At 53.9% G+C, this 17,128-nt stretch overlaps 1 protein-coding gene across 3 annotated transcripts in view; it reads right to left on the reverse strand.

The window, feature by feature from the left end:
- Positions 1-17,128, reverse strand: part of PRKCA (protein kinase C alpha) — a 354,328-nt gene that overhangs the window by 46,571 nt on the left and 290,629 nt on the right. For all 3 annotated transcript variants that reach the window (XM_016143695.2, XM_036222156.1, XM_016143694.2), the window contains 5 exons: positions 7,215-7,352; positions 6,232-6,405; positions 3,899-3,990; positions 1,371-1,433; positions 374-512 (listed from right to left, as the gene is read on the reverse strand). In XM_016143695.2, coding sequence (XP_015999181.1) covers positions 374-512; positions 1,371-1,433; positions 3,899-3,990; positions 6,232-6,405; positions 7,215-7,352 — 606 coding nt within the window. The remainder of the gene's footprint in view (positions 1-373; positions 513-1,370; positions 1,434-3,898; positions 3,991-6,231; positions 6,406-7,214; positions 7,353-17,128) is intronic.

Below are 17,128 nucleotides of genomic sequence, written 5' to 3' on the forward strand. Positions count from 1 at the left end.
AAAGCCATCCTCGGAACCCCACCTTCTGACCCAGTTTATACACGCGGACCATTTTCACAAGCGGGATCCCTCGTTCCCTGCTCAACGGCGTTTCTTAAACCGTTGGGCCACGAACGTGTGAGAAATAAATACGTTTTACCGTGCGGCCAGCTCACAGGTGCGCGTAACGAAAGGAGACGTCCCACGGCGCGGGACACGCGCTTGCTGCGTGCGGCGAGGCCCCGCCCCTCCTCTTTCTGCCTTGCTCGCTTAGCCTAGTGGAGTCCGTCTCGCGGTCACAGTTCGCCCACGGACCACCCCATGGCCCCCGAGGGGGCCGCGGCCGCAGCGGGAAGGCGCCGGCCTAGGGCACGAGGAGACCCGGGGTCCCTACCTCCGGGGCGATGTAGTCTGGGGTCCCGCAGAAGGTCCTTGTCGTGACTCCCTCCATCATGTGCTCCTTGCACATCCCAAAGTCGGCGATCTTGATGTGCCCTTCCGAATCCAGCATGACGTTATCTAACTTCAGGTCCCTGCGAGGAAGCGGGAGCACATCAGCGCCCTTCCCCCGGCCGGACCCGGTCCGCTCTGGAGCTGGCGGGTCGGCAGGACGCCCGCCGAGCCGCCGCCTCGACCGCGTACTAGACGCAGGGCCCAAGAGAGTGGGGACCAGGGAGGATTACCTCTTCATCTCCAGAGCCTCCCGTGGTGCCTAGCGGACAGTCGGCACTTACGAGATGCCTGTTGAACGGATGACTCGACGGCTGAGCGAGCGAATCGCCAGTCTGGCGGGTCCGGGGAGAGCCCGGCCATTTGATTTGTTAGTATCCGACACGGAGGGGCCCGGCACACTAGCAGGTTTGCACGGATCGCAACGCGGGGTCACACTCGCGCCCCTTCTACTCTGCCTGGCACCCTAAGTCCTTTGAATGACTCTTCACGCGACACTGGGAAACATCCTTCTTTCTCTGGCTCCGGACGTCCACTGCGGCTAACAACCCGAAGAATTTAATTCTGTCATTTCCCCCTTTGCCTCTCCCTGGTTCCTCACGTTCTTCTCCCGCTGAGCATCTAACACAAATTCGGCTCCCACTGCTCCCTGACCTTCCTTCCAAATAAAAGGCAGAGGAAGGAGGTGCTGGTGGAGAGAAAAGCGTGTTTTCTCGTGGGAAGCAGAAACGAGATACATCCTGTGAGGTCCAGAAATCAGAAGGTGGTTCTGATTTGCCCGGAGGCTGCAGACAAAGGTGGGTCCCAGCAGGTCTCTGCTACCTTGGGGGTGATCAGCCCCGTGTCTTAAGTCCCCATCCCAGAATCACATGCCTCCCAGAGGCCCAGAGGTCCCGCAAAGCGCTCGGCTTCGCCGACGGTGGCGGAGCCTCGCTACATACCTATAAATGATTCCTCGTTTATGAAGAAAGAACAATCCAATGGAAATCTCTGCTGCATAGAATCTGGAGGGGGCGAAAAAAATGCTGGTCAGGTTTGTGGCTTGCTTCTCTGGATTCCTGTTGACTTTGTACCTCCCAAGTTCAGGCATCCAAGGGGGAACAGAGTGTAAGACCTGTGAGAGACCTCAGAGGCCGGCACTTCCCCACGCACGTTCTCCCGACCCTCTGCCGACCCTTCGACCCTTCACCCCGCCCTCCGCTGCTTCCTTTCTCCACCGTCCCCTAGGAATGGTACAGCTACTAAACCAACAAGACGGGCTGACGATCTGCCTAGAAACAAGCACTTCTTGTCTGGGGCGGGCGGACAGGTAATTTACTGCTTAAGAGAAATTCGTAATACAAGTTTTTTTCCGAGAGTGGCTGTTAGACTATTATTCTATGTCAGGACTACGGCGGAGTGGAGAGAATGTCCATTTCGGGAACAGAACACATTGGTGTTTGAAAACACAATTATGCCCTGGAAGACAAAGTATGGTGTGTGATGAACCTTTCAGCTGGTTTCCTCACCGGCCACCCCTCCCCGCACCAACCCCCAAGGGCAGGGGTAAATGGGACTCACTGTGATTCATACCCCGGTTTACCCTTTTAAATACTTCGTCATAAAAAGCAATAACTGCCGTGGCTTCAAAACTGTTAATAGGTTAATATCTGAAGTGCAGAACAAACGCCGAAGGACGTTTTGAAATCTGTATTGCATTTGGGAGTCTTTGAAGTCTGAGAAGCCACAAAACTGTGCTTGTGCAAACCTCACGCCCAGGAGACTTAAAGTAAACAACGCCTCTACATGAGCAGAGAAAGCTCCCTGATGGGTGGTGAGGACCAGATTCTTAACGAATGGGGGGGCACCTCTGAGGGCCGGGGGGAGGGAGGGAAGCGGTGGGTGACTCTTCCATTACTTTTCATGCTTGTCTGTATTTTTAAACTAAAACCTTTTGGCAACTCAAATACAACGCAAGGGGCCTGACGAGACACCTTCGTGTTTCTCGACGATACGGGGAGGCTTTTCTGCTATTTGCTCTTTCACAGCTCTGCGGTATGAAGCTTTATTTGACAATCTGAGCATTTTACAGCTTTGCGACAGGAGGACACGAGAGAGGGGCTAAGCGGAGGCATTTCTGAAAATGGAAAAGGAAAAAATGAAAACAGAAAAACCCGCCTTCACGTGTTGTGAGCTCGCGGCCCACGAATTCCCTAGTCTGCCTTCAGTCGGTTCCCCAGGACAGATCCTCCCCAGCACAGGCCCAAAGTGCTTCAGAGTTAGTTATCTTTTACATGGGCTGTCAGCCAGAGGCCTATTAGCATTTGCAAACTTGCTTCATCAGGGGACGTGGTGCGTCCATCCCCGTTGAGGGACATGAAACGGCTGTTCGTGTAGATGTGCTCCTGCTGAGTTTCCTGGGACTTCCTGGCCCCTGAAAAATGGCTGATTTTCCAGGTATCCAGGCCCGCCCTCCACGTGGGCGAATCTCCACCTTCCCTCAGAGCCCACGCCTCATCCGTGGGCCATCGACTCCGAGGCGCGTCCCCATGAAAACTTCCAAACCGAGCTCACGCCTCTCCCCACAGACCGCCTCCTCTTTGCTGGCGGCCCCCTCCCAAACCTGAAGAGGTTCCTCTCTCCTCACCCCCGCGGTCACCCGAGTTCCGGGTTTCTTCCTCCAGAATGCTTCTCAAAGACACCCCCCTCGTTGGCGCCAAGGTCAAACCCTGATCACGGCTCCATTCTTCCTCCCCGGCATGGACCTTTCCCAAGCCCCGAGCACCGGCCACTGCACTCCCCCAAATCCCTCCTCCTCCTCCGCCTCCTGGCCGCTGAGCTCTGTGAAAAACGCCCCGCCAATGTCCAGCCCCCAGGACGCTCCCTCCAGCCTTCCGCTCCTCAGCCGGGGGACCCTCCACAGGCTGATCGCCCCCGGGCCCCCCCTTCCCTACCCCTCGCTCCACACCTCACTCCATCTCCCGCACCTCCGGGCTGGGCATTCTCCGAGGACATTCTCCCCCTACGCCCCTCTTTCCGGGGGTTTGCACGGTGTCCTGTGCCACCTCTAAAGTTTCGGCAGCGCATTGCTGCTGTCGAGTGGCGTCTCCCGTTTCGGGTCAGGCGGCGAGCCCCCCGAGGGCAGGGCACCCCTCGTTCCTTTCAACTCCGAGGTGTCTCGTCAGTCCCTGTTCATCGTGGGTGGCCAAACACGTGTTGTTCAATCAAGGAGACTCACTCGGGAGACGAGGGTGGAATTTGGTGCCTACGGGGTAAGCCGGCATCTCCGACTTACAAGGCATGGAAGACTCCTCTCCCTAGCAGACGTTTAGATGGGCCCTGGTGGTAAATCTGACCCCGGGGGAGGGGGAAGAGCGCGTCACCTCGAACTGGGCAGAGCCTTGCTTTCCTATTTCATCCAGCAGAAGTTCCCACTTGGGAGACTGTGTGTCTAAAGGAAGGGACTTAGAAAAAAAAAAAAAATACTCACACTGCTTGGGGTTCCTTAAATTTTCCTACTTGCTGGATGTGGTACATGAGGTCCCCGCCGTTGACGTATTCCATGACGAAGTAGAGCCGATCCTGGGGACCAAGGGTCACATGTCAGTCAGCGGTGCCTCGGTGGGCGGGGCGCCCCCCCCCCCCCCCCGCTCTTCGCGGACTGCCTCTTGCTTTCTCATTAGTGGAAAACGCGGGCCACATGGACAGATCTGCTCAGTGGGGCCCTTCGATGTTTTTTTTCCTTCAAGTAAAGAATCAATAGAAAACCCCACCGCGTGAAGCGGAAAGCCACGGCGTAAGCCTGAAATACCGGCTCTCTGTCAACACGTCGGCCCCCCTTCTGGTTACGTGTGGCCCCTACTACGGCAACGGCCTCTACCGTTATTCCCTCCCCCCCTTCCCCCCCCCCGCAGACGAGATACATTTCTGAGTCAGGGAGGGTGTGAAGAACCCACGAGGGCCGCTTATTTAATTTTAACTAGTGTTTCTGAGGCATGTCTCAGAGGCACGCCAGAGTAACGTGGTCATGCGCTAAACAGGATGCTTCTGAAGATGAGTCTCGTGAGCTGGGTCGGGCTTATACATTATAAACGCTCGACGGCATCTACTGTGGGGGAGGGGGCTGGAAACGGAGAAGGCTAACCAAATGTCCTTCTGCATCCGTCACGTGCCCGAGCACCGGTTTTGATGTCCTCTGTCCCTGTCGGGCTACGCGCTGGCCCCACGAAGGGCGTGCCTCTGAGAACCAAATAAACCTTCGTATTCATGAGGAAATCACACCGTGACAGGGGGGGACGTGGAGGGAGTTTAACAGTGACATAACTAACGGCCCGGCATGCCGAGGCGAGGGCCGGCCTCTGCGCTCTTCTGGAAAACATCGCCGTTTCGCGGAGGTTATTAAACATTCAAGGGTTGCTCAGGGAGGGAAAAATGATGAAGCTGCTGCTCACAGCCAGGAAATGGCTCCGGGAGCCTCGATCTCTAGCTTTCCTGTTATGAACTTTAATCTCATCTTTATTTCTCCGCTTTGTAGCTTTTCTGGCGCTTAATCGGTGTAACCAGGGTTACGGGATCTGGGCTGGGATTCAAGACATAGTCCTCTCTTCCAAGCACAGCGTCCGTCTCTCCTTGGCGCTACGTGGATGCTGCCCGGCGGGAGCTGTCCAGGCCGCTGGCGCGAGGCTGACACTCAGCGGCCGGCGCCGGGCTCTGCAGCCCCACTGCCCAGCCAGAGACGGTGCGGCCGCCGCTACCCTTTCGAGATTCTAAACTCTGAGAGAATGCGGGGGTGCCTCCCGAGGGAGTTTGAGGGGAGACGTAAAACAGAAAGTCAGTTTCTGGCCAACGGGAAGACGAGAAAAATAAAAATCACAACGGTAACGACGACAGATACTGATTATTAAGTCGTATCCTAAAAAGGACAGCCACGGAGCAGTGGAAAGCCTCGCTGGGGCCCCTTCTCGATGTTTACAATTCTGGCAGGCCACTGGCAAACACCAGGCCAGCGCCCGGGCCCCACGAGCAACTAGCTGATCAGCGCTTTGGAATTTTTTTTTTTTTTTTTTTTGGTCCTGTTTAGTTATACCATACGTCAGGGCTCAGCAAATTTTTTTTTCCCATAGAGGGCCAGACGGCAAATGTTTCAGGCTTTGCGTGGGTCTGGCAATCACTCAGCTCTGCTCTTGCAGAATGCGAATGACAGGTACGTGAACGAGCGTGTCTGGGCTCCGAGAAGACTGTTCATGACACCAGTATTTGGATTTCGTCTGATTTTCACATGTCATGAAGTCGTGTTATTTCTTAAACCTTTCTTAGAGCTCATGGGCTGTACCAAACAGGCCAGACTGCCAATCCCTGCTGTGTGCATTAAAAAAAAAAAAAAAAAAAAAAGAACATTCTCTTTCACGAAATCGAATCTCCTAACATCCCGAGGCAGTGCTTGGCAGCTGGATGAGCGGTCTTAAAATGCCAGGACTGTGAGTTGCCTTGTTGTATTCGTAGCTCTAAGTCTTAGCACGTTGCTTGGCAGGAAGCAAACCTTTGACATAAACGTTTGCTGAATTAAATGGAATTAATGACAAGTCTCTAAGTAGGGCACATTACAGAGAGGGGACGCTCCAAATCTGCCAGTGGCACAAGACTGAGAGGCTGTCCCCGGGTCACCTCTGCTTGGTGGAGAAGAATCTGGGGCGGAGTAGTCCCCTGGTCACGCCTTTCTCCAGCCTTCTCCGCAGGAAGAAGGCGGGCGCAGATGCTGAGAACCCTTGGGTTGGGGGCAGCCCTCGGGCGCACGCCGGGTGGTGTGTCCCCGGGGGGCCTTACCACCGTCTGGAAGCAGGAGTGCAGCTGTGTCAGGAACGGCGGCTTGTCGAGCAAAGCCAGCACTCGCTTCTCTACCATGGTGCATTCCACGTCATCGTCCTGGATCACCACGTCCTTCTTCAGGATCTTGATAGCGTACAGTTCTTCTGTTCCCTTCCTGTCGGCCAGCATCACCTGAGAGCAGACAAAGGGCGACCGGGGAAACTTCGAGGCATTCTTCTGGTGCGGGGGGTGGGGAGGAGCCGGGTCGGGTGACAGCTCAGACAGTACGTGCAATGATGGACGTGTGTGATACAAAAACATGTGTCAAGTTCCGCTCTGTGCAAACTATGAAATAGTGCCTGCCAGTCACTGCAAACTAAACCCCTCCAGCACTGTATACTTTTTAAGCTGTCAAATCTCGACACTGTGTAGGCTATTGCCACACGATGGCGCTGTTGCAGCCGCTTAAAGGAATTGGCAACATTAACCTTAGGTTAAGTTTTGAAGTATGCACATTTCTCAAGAGCATCCTTCAGGCAACAATGTGACTGATCTTTATAGGCTTCCCGCAAGTCAGGAATCCAGGACAATGAAAAAGGCAGGGTAGAAATCAGTTCCTGGATCTATTGTGAGATTTGGGGCCAGAGAAGTCATATAGGCTGATGGCTGAAGAAACCCAGCTCAGTATCTCTTAATTATTACATTCGCTTACCACGAGTCAACACTTAATTTTAGTTGTGAAAATTATTCATTCTGGAATCCAGCAAACATTTTGGAGCACCCGTTCTGTTCTAAACACTGAAATAGGGACACACAGTGAACCCTCTGTAGATTTTTGGATATAGATACAGTTGCTTTTAATGAAATGAAGCAGAACACATCCAGACATGAGTTAGGAGAGCAGAGGGACCTAAAGGGCTGCTCTGGAAAGCTCAGGGAGAACGAGATGATCCCAGCATGCTGTGCAAAAGCCCGGCCCTGTCACAGGACGACCGTCTTACCTTTCCAAAACTCCCCTTCCCCAGGACCATGAGGAAATTGAAGTCGGTGAGTTTCACCCTGTCAAGGTTGTTGGAAGGTTGTCTCCTGTCTTCTGAAGGACTGATTACTTTGTTACCAGCGGGGCCAAGCTTGGCTTTCTAAACAACAAGCACACAAGTGAAAACAATCAGTCATTTTTTTTCCCCCCACAGGGAAAAGATTGATAGAAAATAGTTGTAACTAAGCTTGATGCCAGCCAGGAGGAGGGAGGTTGGACGGGGTAAGAAAAGGAACCTGAGGATGATAAAATACCTATTCACACTCAGTGGCTATACTTACCCTAAGGGCAGCATTTGCAAAGTACCGAAAAAAAAAAAATGCCCTTACCTATCAAGAGGCAACTCTTTATACAGTTAATGAAGAATGGGGCCCCGGGGTTCTATCAAGGGCAGGCTGAGTCTCATTCTGGAATATAAAAGGTAACTTCTTGGGAGAAACTGGTGCTTTGTGACAGTTAACATAATAAAAGAAAGAAACTGTGTGCTGATTTTTTTCTTATTTCTAGGTTTTCCAATTTAAGATTAATCTGCATAAAGGAAACTTGTATCCACGCAAAAAAGGGGGAAGAGTAGCTGGAGAGGAACCGCTTAAAAGGGACACTGTGAGGATGACTGATTTCTACTTTAAGAGCCACGGTATGAAAAACAGGGTGTTTTTAAAGTCGAGAACTGAACTCGTGAAAAGAAATGGTGAGAGGCCTGAGACTCTGGTTTCACACAAAACAGGCACAGCCCTTTGGGCCTGAAGAATACTTGGTCAGTGATATGTCAATTCCTCCCACCGCCCCCCCAAAAGGAGTTTTTATAAATTAGACTCATGCCACACAGAGGTCCTGGAGAGATGATGCCCTCACCACTCTCCTGGTGGCGGGATGGGGAGGAGGATGTTAGCATCTCGCGTCAAAGGCAAAAAGGAAGAGGGCTCAGCTGAACAAGAAGAGACAAGTGAGATCCCACAGGAACATCTCAACACTCGGCGGCAAAGGAGCCTGGAGCGGGCGGAGAAGCTCCTGCCCGGATGCTGCCTTTTGAAATCTGCCTGACGGTGAGGGATCCAGGTGCTAGACATGTCAGCCGCTGACAGGCCAGGGTCCTGGGGCCACAGCCCTGAGCCGCAGGGCCAAGGCTCCTGCTTCAGCACATGCGCAGTGACAGGGTGCACACCCCCGTCTCCCACACCGCAGACGCGACTAGGTGCAGCTCTGAGCTTTGGAGCAGGTGCCCTCATATCACTCGGGCCAATGAGGGGTTACCAAGAGCACGTGGGGAGCAAAGAAGACATTCGGGGGGCTTCGTCATGTGATCAAAGCACTGGCACCAGCTCTTGGGGGAAAAATGTAGGATTTGAAATATTTCCTTGAGCAGCAGAGAAGGCTTTCGAGGGGCCATCTCCACTTTGAGCAGCTCTCCATCCTGCAATCGGAGTGAGCTGCCTCGCGCCGGGCTCTGCTGAAGGAGCCTTCGCAGAATGAGCCCCGACAGCTGTCTCTGGAACCCCAGCCCTCACGCAGAGATGAAGCTCATCACGTGCAGAGCTGTGAGGCGACGCTTCTCTCTGATAAACACGACCGGTTGGCATGGGGGATCGAACCTCGCGGCGGGAGCACGTGCTCTGAGGAACGAGCTCGCCCACTCAACCGCAGACATTCGAGCATGGCAGAGGGACGGCCCTGACACTGTGGTTGCGAGGCTGAACGCACCGCACGCAGTTGCAATCCACCCCTGTTGTCTGTGCACATGGGAACTTTGGGCGCCACGTGGAACTAGACGCTCCGTGAAGGCAAACCCCGAACCGCGGCGGTACATGAACTGGCCTCCTCTTCGACAGAAGGTGGAAGGAACTTTCAGACAGACTTGCGCCAAAGAGCCGGTGACTTAACCCCTGGGGTGACATCGGAGCCGGGGCCAGCCCCCGTCCTCCGCCCGGCTGCCCCCCGGGAATGACTGCGACCTGAGACACGTTCTGGTCCGTGTCTAACTTTAAAGGAATCCCCAAGAAGTTCAAGTTCGAGATGAGAAGACAGACTCTGCCGCTCCATTCTGCCCTTCCCGACGTATAAAGAGATAGCGTTATCAGGAAGAAGCACAAGGAGATGATTTTCATGATATCGGGAACTTGACGATAATCTCTGAAAAGACCCAGACACAACAGACGCGTTGCTCTGAGGTGCTTGAAACACACAGCTTTTTGACCTGGGAAGCCGAGTGTGGCCCTAATCGGACGTGTCTGACTCCCGGGCATTCCCAAACTGTCACTGCTCCTTTGACACCTTTTGCCGCTGTGGGCGCTGACGGAGGGGCTGCGGGGCTGAGGTAGGTGCCGGCCCCCAGCATACAGACAGGGGCTTGGACACGTGGACCGACTGCCCTTGCTGGGGCCATTGCCCAGCAAGGGCCCTGTGAGCTTTGTGCTATGATCTGACCTTAGCCTAGCTGTAAGGCTTCCCTGCCCCGCCCTGTTCGACATGGCACCCCGTGGTCCCCTCCCCGTGGTGTGTGTCCCGCACACTCTTCTCACTGGAAGCAGTAAAGGGACCTCATCTGTTCTGTCTACTGAGTGTCCAGGAGAGAGCCTCACGTGCTTTTAGAAGGAACGCATGAACGTGTATGTGGGGAAGGCAATTACTTCTAACGCAGAACTTTTTAACGCAGAATGATGGCCTTTAAGTAATGTCTATGCCATGCTGCTTCTTGTTATAAATATAATACATTTTATTACATTTATGTTATAAAGTAATCTAAATTATTTTAGGAAATTTAATGTGTGGATAAATAATAATAATAATAATAATAAAAAGACAATTTAAAACATCCATCATTTCATCACCCGGAGATAAACATTGTTAACATTTTGGCGGACATGCTTCTAATCCTTTTTCATGTTTCTTTCGTACGCTCAGTAATTCCTTTGCAATAAATAGAATTCTAGTTTGTAACCTGCTTTCCCTTTCATTCGATGTGAGCTTTTCACGTTATAAGCACTCTTCCGCCACGTGCTTGTAGTACCCGCACAATGCCCCCGCTTGTGGGGCTCCCCGTAGTAGTCGATTTAACCACTCCCCCACTGTTGGACACCTAGGTTAGTTCCAGTTTTCAGTCACATGCAGATAAACAATTTCGGAGTGCAATCTTTACGCATGTCCCTAATCTCCCCCAGGCTAGGTCTCTAATGTGGAATTTCTGGGTCAAGAGGTGCAGGTATTGCAAAGGCTGGCGGACAAGGCCAGACGTTTAAACCTGACCATGCGACGTCAAAGAGAAAAAGGGGAAACCCTGAGAGTCAGGGCCGCCTAATCCCCGACAGCAGAATCCTGGTTCCTTTTAGGTCCTGTGTCTAACTTCGTGGCTGGAATTTCTGAGACTACTTCTTTTTCAGCTCTGGCAATCCGATCTGCGGCTATAACCTGGAGGCGAGGGGCCCGGCGACCCCTCCCACACAGCTGTGAGAACACCTGCCCACGAGGGTTTCTCCTGGGGACCGCTGGACGGGCAAATTGCAGAGGTGCGTCATCGTTCATTCTCCGGCTGGCACCCCAGGGAGGACCCCAGAACTAGAGCCTGCCTGCCACAGGAGGGTCCTTGGGAAGGGCCGACCCGCCGTGGGTTACCGGTGAAGACACTGAGGTCTAGGGAACAAACTCCACTCTCTCCAGCCACGGAGCAAGTCGGAGGCAGTGCAGGGGAAAGGCAGGCGAGGCCGCCGTTTCTTCCGTATCGGTCCTCGACACGGGACCTGGATCGCCCCGCGGAGGCTCCCGACCCTGTGCCGAGAGCTGCTCCAGGTGGGACGTAATCTTTGGCCGACAGCACGACGGCCGGCGACCGACAGAGCTTTCCGTATCTGCAGGGAAGCTGGAGATCAGCTCGTCAAGGCCACCGCCTCCCGGAGGAGGAGGCTGAGTAATGAGCCCGAATCGATTTTCCTCCCTGGGCTCTGAGTCGAGAACTCTGGTCTCTGAGTTCAGGGCTCATCTCCCCATATCTAAGGGAGGCAAACGCAAAAGGGCAGATGATAAGCGTGTTGGGGTCTGCAAGCCCAAAACACCGTCTCTGTTGTAAGCTACCCAGCTCTGCCGCTTCGGCGTGAAAGCTCGGTGAGCGAAGGAGGCAACGGCTGAGGCTGTGCTCCAATGAGACCTGAATCACGAAGCCAGGCCGCAGCCGGAATCGGGCCCGTGGGCCGTCGTTCGCCTGCTGCCGCCCTCGCTCACGCAGGTTCTCAGATCGGTCATCCCCATTCGCAGTTAGATTCAAATAAAACATCTGTCTCTCACTGCTCACCTATCGGGACCGCCACGATTAAGAACCTCGGAGGCACGTGAGTTACACGACTAGTCGGTCTCTTTCGTGATGCCGGACACGCTGACTCGTACAGGAAAGAGCTGTCTCGCAGCCAAACGGCCTGGTGAGTGAAGTCCTCACCCACCGGAGCAGAAATGCAAGGGGACGCACGTTGAGTCATTGTCTTAATGAGAAATATTTTTATGGACACATCCACTCAGGCTGTCGCCACGGTTGAAACCAACTCACGGGAAGCCGGTAGGCCTCTGTTGTCATGGCAACTGAGCGGTACTCTCCGGAGAAACGTGGGGCCCGTGACATATGAGCGCTTTGCCCACTGTGGACAATGTGGAGGGCTTGGTTCTTCTCGTACCGAGCATCTCACGCCTCCAGCATCCTGCCGTGCTGTGTTCTTTCCAGCTACCCTAGTTTCGCCGCCTCTTCCGGGGCTGTCCCGTGTATGTTGACACACACCTGAGGCTAGCCAGCTGTCACTGCCTGGCTCAAGGACTGCTACTTGCCTCACCTGCTAAACAGACCCTACGAAGGCTTTTGCCCTTAGTTCTGCCCAGCTGCTGAGCCCGGACTTATGGAAGGATTCTGGGACCCAAAACTTAGCCTTTCTAAGTTTCCCCTCCTGCAAAAAAAGACTGCCTCTCTCTCACTCGGGGGCTAACGGGACACTCTCGTCTGATGCCTACCTTAGAGAAGGGCCTGCGTGAGTGGATACGGCCACGGCATGTTCCTGTTATGGTATTTGTGGCACTTAAGTAAGTTTTTTGAGCCCTCCATCCTTTTCCTGCTAGGAATGTTTCCCTTCGGGACTAACAATGAACCGGCTTTCTCGGTTGGCTGTGGCAGGGTCAGAAGCCACGGCAACTCACAGACGCGTTCAGTTTTCCGGGCTGCCACCAACACTGCTGGGAAGTACAGCATTCTCCTCTGCGCTGAGAAAGCAGGACAGACAGGAAATGGGCTGGGGCCCGTGTAAGCCGGGACAGACTGCGGGTGCCATGTGGACATCGAGCAACCCTGGACATCTGGCCTTTGCAGCATCCTGAGGAGTCCCTAACACCACGGAGCAATCGGGAGCACAAAGAGGGAACCCATCTCCGCATCCGTCCAAACGTGAAGAGATGCAGGCAAGGCGATCCACGTGCAGGTGTCCACGGACTCTTGGATTTGCAGGTCTTTACTGCCCTCTTGTGGTATTTATTTTCTGAACCGATTGCATCTTGACTGGGATCTTTTTGAGGTTCACTGTCTGTCTGGTGCAGAGGTCAAGTTCCCTTAAGTGTTGCAACACAAACAAGGCACACACATTCTGTCTCCCCGGCCGCACCTTTAACCTCTCATGTGAGAGCCAGGGCTTTGCACAATGCCAACGGGATTTGTACTCATGCCAGAAGTGTGCTGTAGAGTCGCCGGGTGCTTTATTTCTAGAGAACAATAAAACGCCAACCTGTTCTGGATATCTCTTCCCAAACCTGTGACCGGGCCCAGACCTCGCAAGTCACCGATGCAGGAAGTGGAGCGAGGGAGGCGGAGAGGGCTTCCAGAAGCCCTGGCGGGGTCTGAGAGCGCCGCCTGGTTTGTCTTAAAAGCAGAAACGCGGAGCGATCTGGGAAATGATGAGCAATGATGATCGTCACACGAGGGCAGACTTCAATAAAAAAGCTACCGCTCGGGAAATCTGACTGGAGCTAAATGATCACAGAACGGCGGCTCCTGAATTAAAAACAACACAAATGACAGCGATAACCACGGCAAAAGCCATAAATGGCGATAAAGCCCGGGACCCTCTCTCCTCCCCTGCGCAGCTGGTCTGGGCCCCCAGTGAAAGGGGCTCGAACCTTCATGCACACGGAGGTCAAACAAAAAGCATGATCCTTTCCCTTAAAATGCTGGATACGCTTGCTCAATCACTCAATTTAAATTTTGTATGAAATGTCCCTGACTGACAGCAGCACTTTGAAAGCGGAGCCGACAGCAATTAAATTTAGTACCAAATTTCCATAATCGTTGATTTCATCCTATCTTCACTGAGCATTTTTAAACCACACCAGTTTTTTTAAAAACGAGGGACCTAATTATAGTTCAATAGGACACCTGCTTTCGAGGCTGGCGGCAGCTGCACTGCTCTGGGCTGTTCTCTGGGTCCCTGTGGCAGTCGGGTGACAGGCAGCTGGGGGGCGGGGCTCAACTGGTGAAGAGCAGGGGCCTCGGCCCACTGGCCCACCAGAAGTGGACCGGAACGCCAGCCATGGTCCTGCCTTTGCCAAGGCCTCAGTTTCACCTGTCAGTGGACGAGGACTCCCTGCCACCTCCCGCGGGGGTGGGGCTTCCTCCCCACGGGTCAGGGGCGTGATCAGAGCTCAGCAGCTGCTTCAGGGCTGGGGTATCAGAAGACACATCTCCCTCAGGAAGTGGGCAGAGAGCAGCAGAGAGCAAGCAAAGGGACAGTGGGACCTCACCCTAAAGAGGGTGGGGGGTCCTTAGCCACCCTCAGGGGACAAGACAGAGCAGCGCCCCCCGTGTGTTGTAAGAGTTGGTCTCCAGGGCAGGGGGGGACCTCTGAGTAGGAACTTTGGGGGAGGGTGAGATTTGGAGGGGTGGCATCGAGAATGTTCCCTGCCTTGGAAGTGGATGGGGGTCTTACGTCAAGAGGCCGGGGAAGAGCCAGTAAAATCTGAAATAACTACTGTGACCCTGTGGGTACCCATGAGCTGCCGGGGTCTGGGGAAATAAGGGCCATAAAAGGTACACGCCGAGCGAGAAACGAGACCATGGCTGTCCCCCACCCCGAAAGCCATCGGTTCTGTGCAAATCTGGCTGCTCGCCCACAGCCGTTGGCGAGAGTGGCGGACAAAGTCCTGTCTACACGCTTCTTCCCAGCCCGTCAACAGAGAGAAACAGTCCCTGGGGACCAGCCGTGGACTTTGTCTGCCGCTCTCGCCAATGGGAAGCCTTGGGGGTGGGGGGCGCAGGGAGGCTGCCGAGAGTGGTAAAAGCCAGGCATTGTCCTGAGTGCCTCCTCAGTCACTTGTTTAATTTTCCCAACAACTCTACGTGGTTGGTACTTTAACTGCCGCATTTCGGAGATGGAGAAACCGAGGCAAGAGAGATGAGCCAAGTGGCCCGAGGCCGCGTGGCTAAGAGGCGGTGGTGCTGGGACTTGCGGCCAGGAACCTGACCTTGACCATGACACCGAGCTGCTCCCTTAGCGTGACAAAGTGAGAGGCGCGGGGCCAGCAGGAGGGGCCCGGGAGAGGACGGTCCTTCCGCAGAGGGGCCAGCCCCTCGTTGGAGTCGGGAGGAGCCAGTTTCCCTGCCGGGACAGGGCCCAGAGAGGCGAAGGCTTTGCTCTCACCTTTCCTTCTTTTCCTCTCCTCCTTTCCCCCGTGGCAGCCCCATCTGGGGTCTGCCGCCTGCACCCAGCTTTCCCTACACGCTGGGAAATACAGCCCCTAAAATGTGCATTATTCTCCCCGGAAGAGCAAAGCTTCCGACAAAATAACAAAGACAAAAACACACATTGCTCAGGCGCGTCACGCCCCACAGGGAAGAGACGTGTGGGACCCGGTGAGGATCTGAGGACCCCACGTGGGTTCGTTTCGTCCGAGTCGAGGTGACCTCTGAACTCACAGATGACGGACGTATTCGTTTTTGAGCAGGAACTAACTGTCTCCCGTCCCGGAATGGGTCACGAGGCGCCTGCTCACTCTGAGGACGAAGGACGTTTTCATTCTGAGGGGGCGGACTCGTCGGGGGGCTCAGCGTGGCCGAGTTTTGAAGCTGTTTCTAAGTGAGCAGCACACCGTCCCGGGCGACAGGGTTCGCAAACACAAAGCTGACCGGGGAGCGGCATGACAGCAGGAGTCATCGAAGGGCTGAAGTTGCCCTGCACGAAAGCTCGCTCGCTCCGCAGGACCTGTGTGAAACCTCAAAGAATACTTCCCGCGTCCCCACTGTCGGCAACCCTGGGCCACTAATCCCTCGTGGTGGCTACGGGGACACATCTGTGGTGTCCGCTACCCGTTCTAGAGATGAGAAACTTTAAAAACATTATTTACCAGATGTTTTTACTTTGTACGGCATTTAAAAAAAAAAAAAAGAGTATTCAACGTTGATGTAGCTTTGGGCAGGGGGTGGGTTTTTCCCTTGCGCATTCTTCGCCCAAGTATTGGAGTGTTTACATTTTCCAGTTGGTTCTCGCATGAATATGCTATCACAATCTGGAGCGGATTTTAATTATTAACAAAGGCAATACATGGAGAGCACAGCTGGTCCACGGCCCCAACCAGCTCCCCCAAAAGAGGGGAGGGTGTTGTCAGAAATAACAAATAGAGCAGATTTTTGAAATAATTTACATGCAAGTTGCAAAGTGCCACTGGATAGCTCGGAGAGAGAATGGTTGATGTCGTGACAGTGGTGTTGAGAAGAAATGAAAATAAAAAAATAAGAAAAAATGAAATACAGTGAGTGGTATGAAGCCAGGCATCGAGAATGTCAGAGCCACTTGGGGACTCCAGCCCCATGGTTCCTGACACATCTTCCACCTAAGCGCACGCACGTGGTGTAGGTACGCTGCTCTGACTGCATGCTAATGTGGACGCACGCCTACAGAAAACTGCGAACGAGTCTTACTATGTGATTAGAAATATCTGCTGACAGACGGAAAGGAAAATGCGCGGTCATGTTAAAGACGCACTCTTTCTGTTCATTCGACGCTTTCAGAGCAGACTCGAACTTATCGTTCGTGACCCATAGGGGATTTCGCTAGGTCCTTGGTAACATTTTTAATGGATCCCGTCTGAGGAGCAGGGAGGACCGGTATGCTCTCTGGGTGATCGATACACAGGCCTTTTTCCCTCACTGGAGGGCCGTGGCCGTTCGGACGGAGGCGGACGCGAGTAGGCGTGAAGTTCAAGAACACACAGTGCACCCTTAAGAGTGCAGGGCATGGGCGGGGACTCAGGCTTGGGAGCCGCAAAAACCAAGGCGGGCGTTTTTGTGGAAGAAAAGGTGGAAGGGGGTGGCGTGGAGGAAGAACTACCTTGAGGAAGCGGACATGACGGCCCTGTAAAAGACAGGAGAAGGAGAAAAGCTGCTAGGTTCGTAGGGGAAATGCCAGATACCCGGGGCAATGATGAGCGCCGTGAGAAAAATAAAGCTAGGGTATCACACACCGCAGGCTCCACTTACAAAGTGGACAGCAAGCATGAGGTAGAGGCGGTTGGCCCAGGACACGGGGTGAGGGTCAGGGAGGGAAGGAAGGCGACGCCTCAGACGGGCGCCACTCCCGGGCGTGGGAACTCACTCTCTCTTGTGGGAATGGTGGGAGGACCCATGTCGAACCCCAGGGAGTCAAGACTCTCCCCCCTCGTGGCCTTTAAGTGGCCCCATGTGGCCTCGCATCAACAGCTCCGCCCCATTCATGCGTGGGCCAATCTAAAAGATGGGGAAATGTGGGTATTTGGATAATCGAGGTCTAGTTACCTGATCGTTTTATACACAGACTGCCATTATTCCATAAAGGAGAATAAAACCAAACCCACTTATCATTAAGACTCCCGGTTAAATAATTCATCTTT

This window comes from Rousettus aegyptiacus, unplaced genomic scaffold (genome assembly GCF_014176215.1).
Source record: "Rousettus aegyptiacus isolate mRouAeg1 unplaced genomic scaffold, mRouAeg1.p scaffold_m13_p_6, whole genome shotgun sequence".
Classification (NCBI taxonomy): domain Eukaryota; kingdom Metazoa; phylum Chordata; class Mammalia; order Chiroptera; family Pteropodidae; genus Rousettus; species Rousettus aegyptiacus.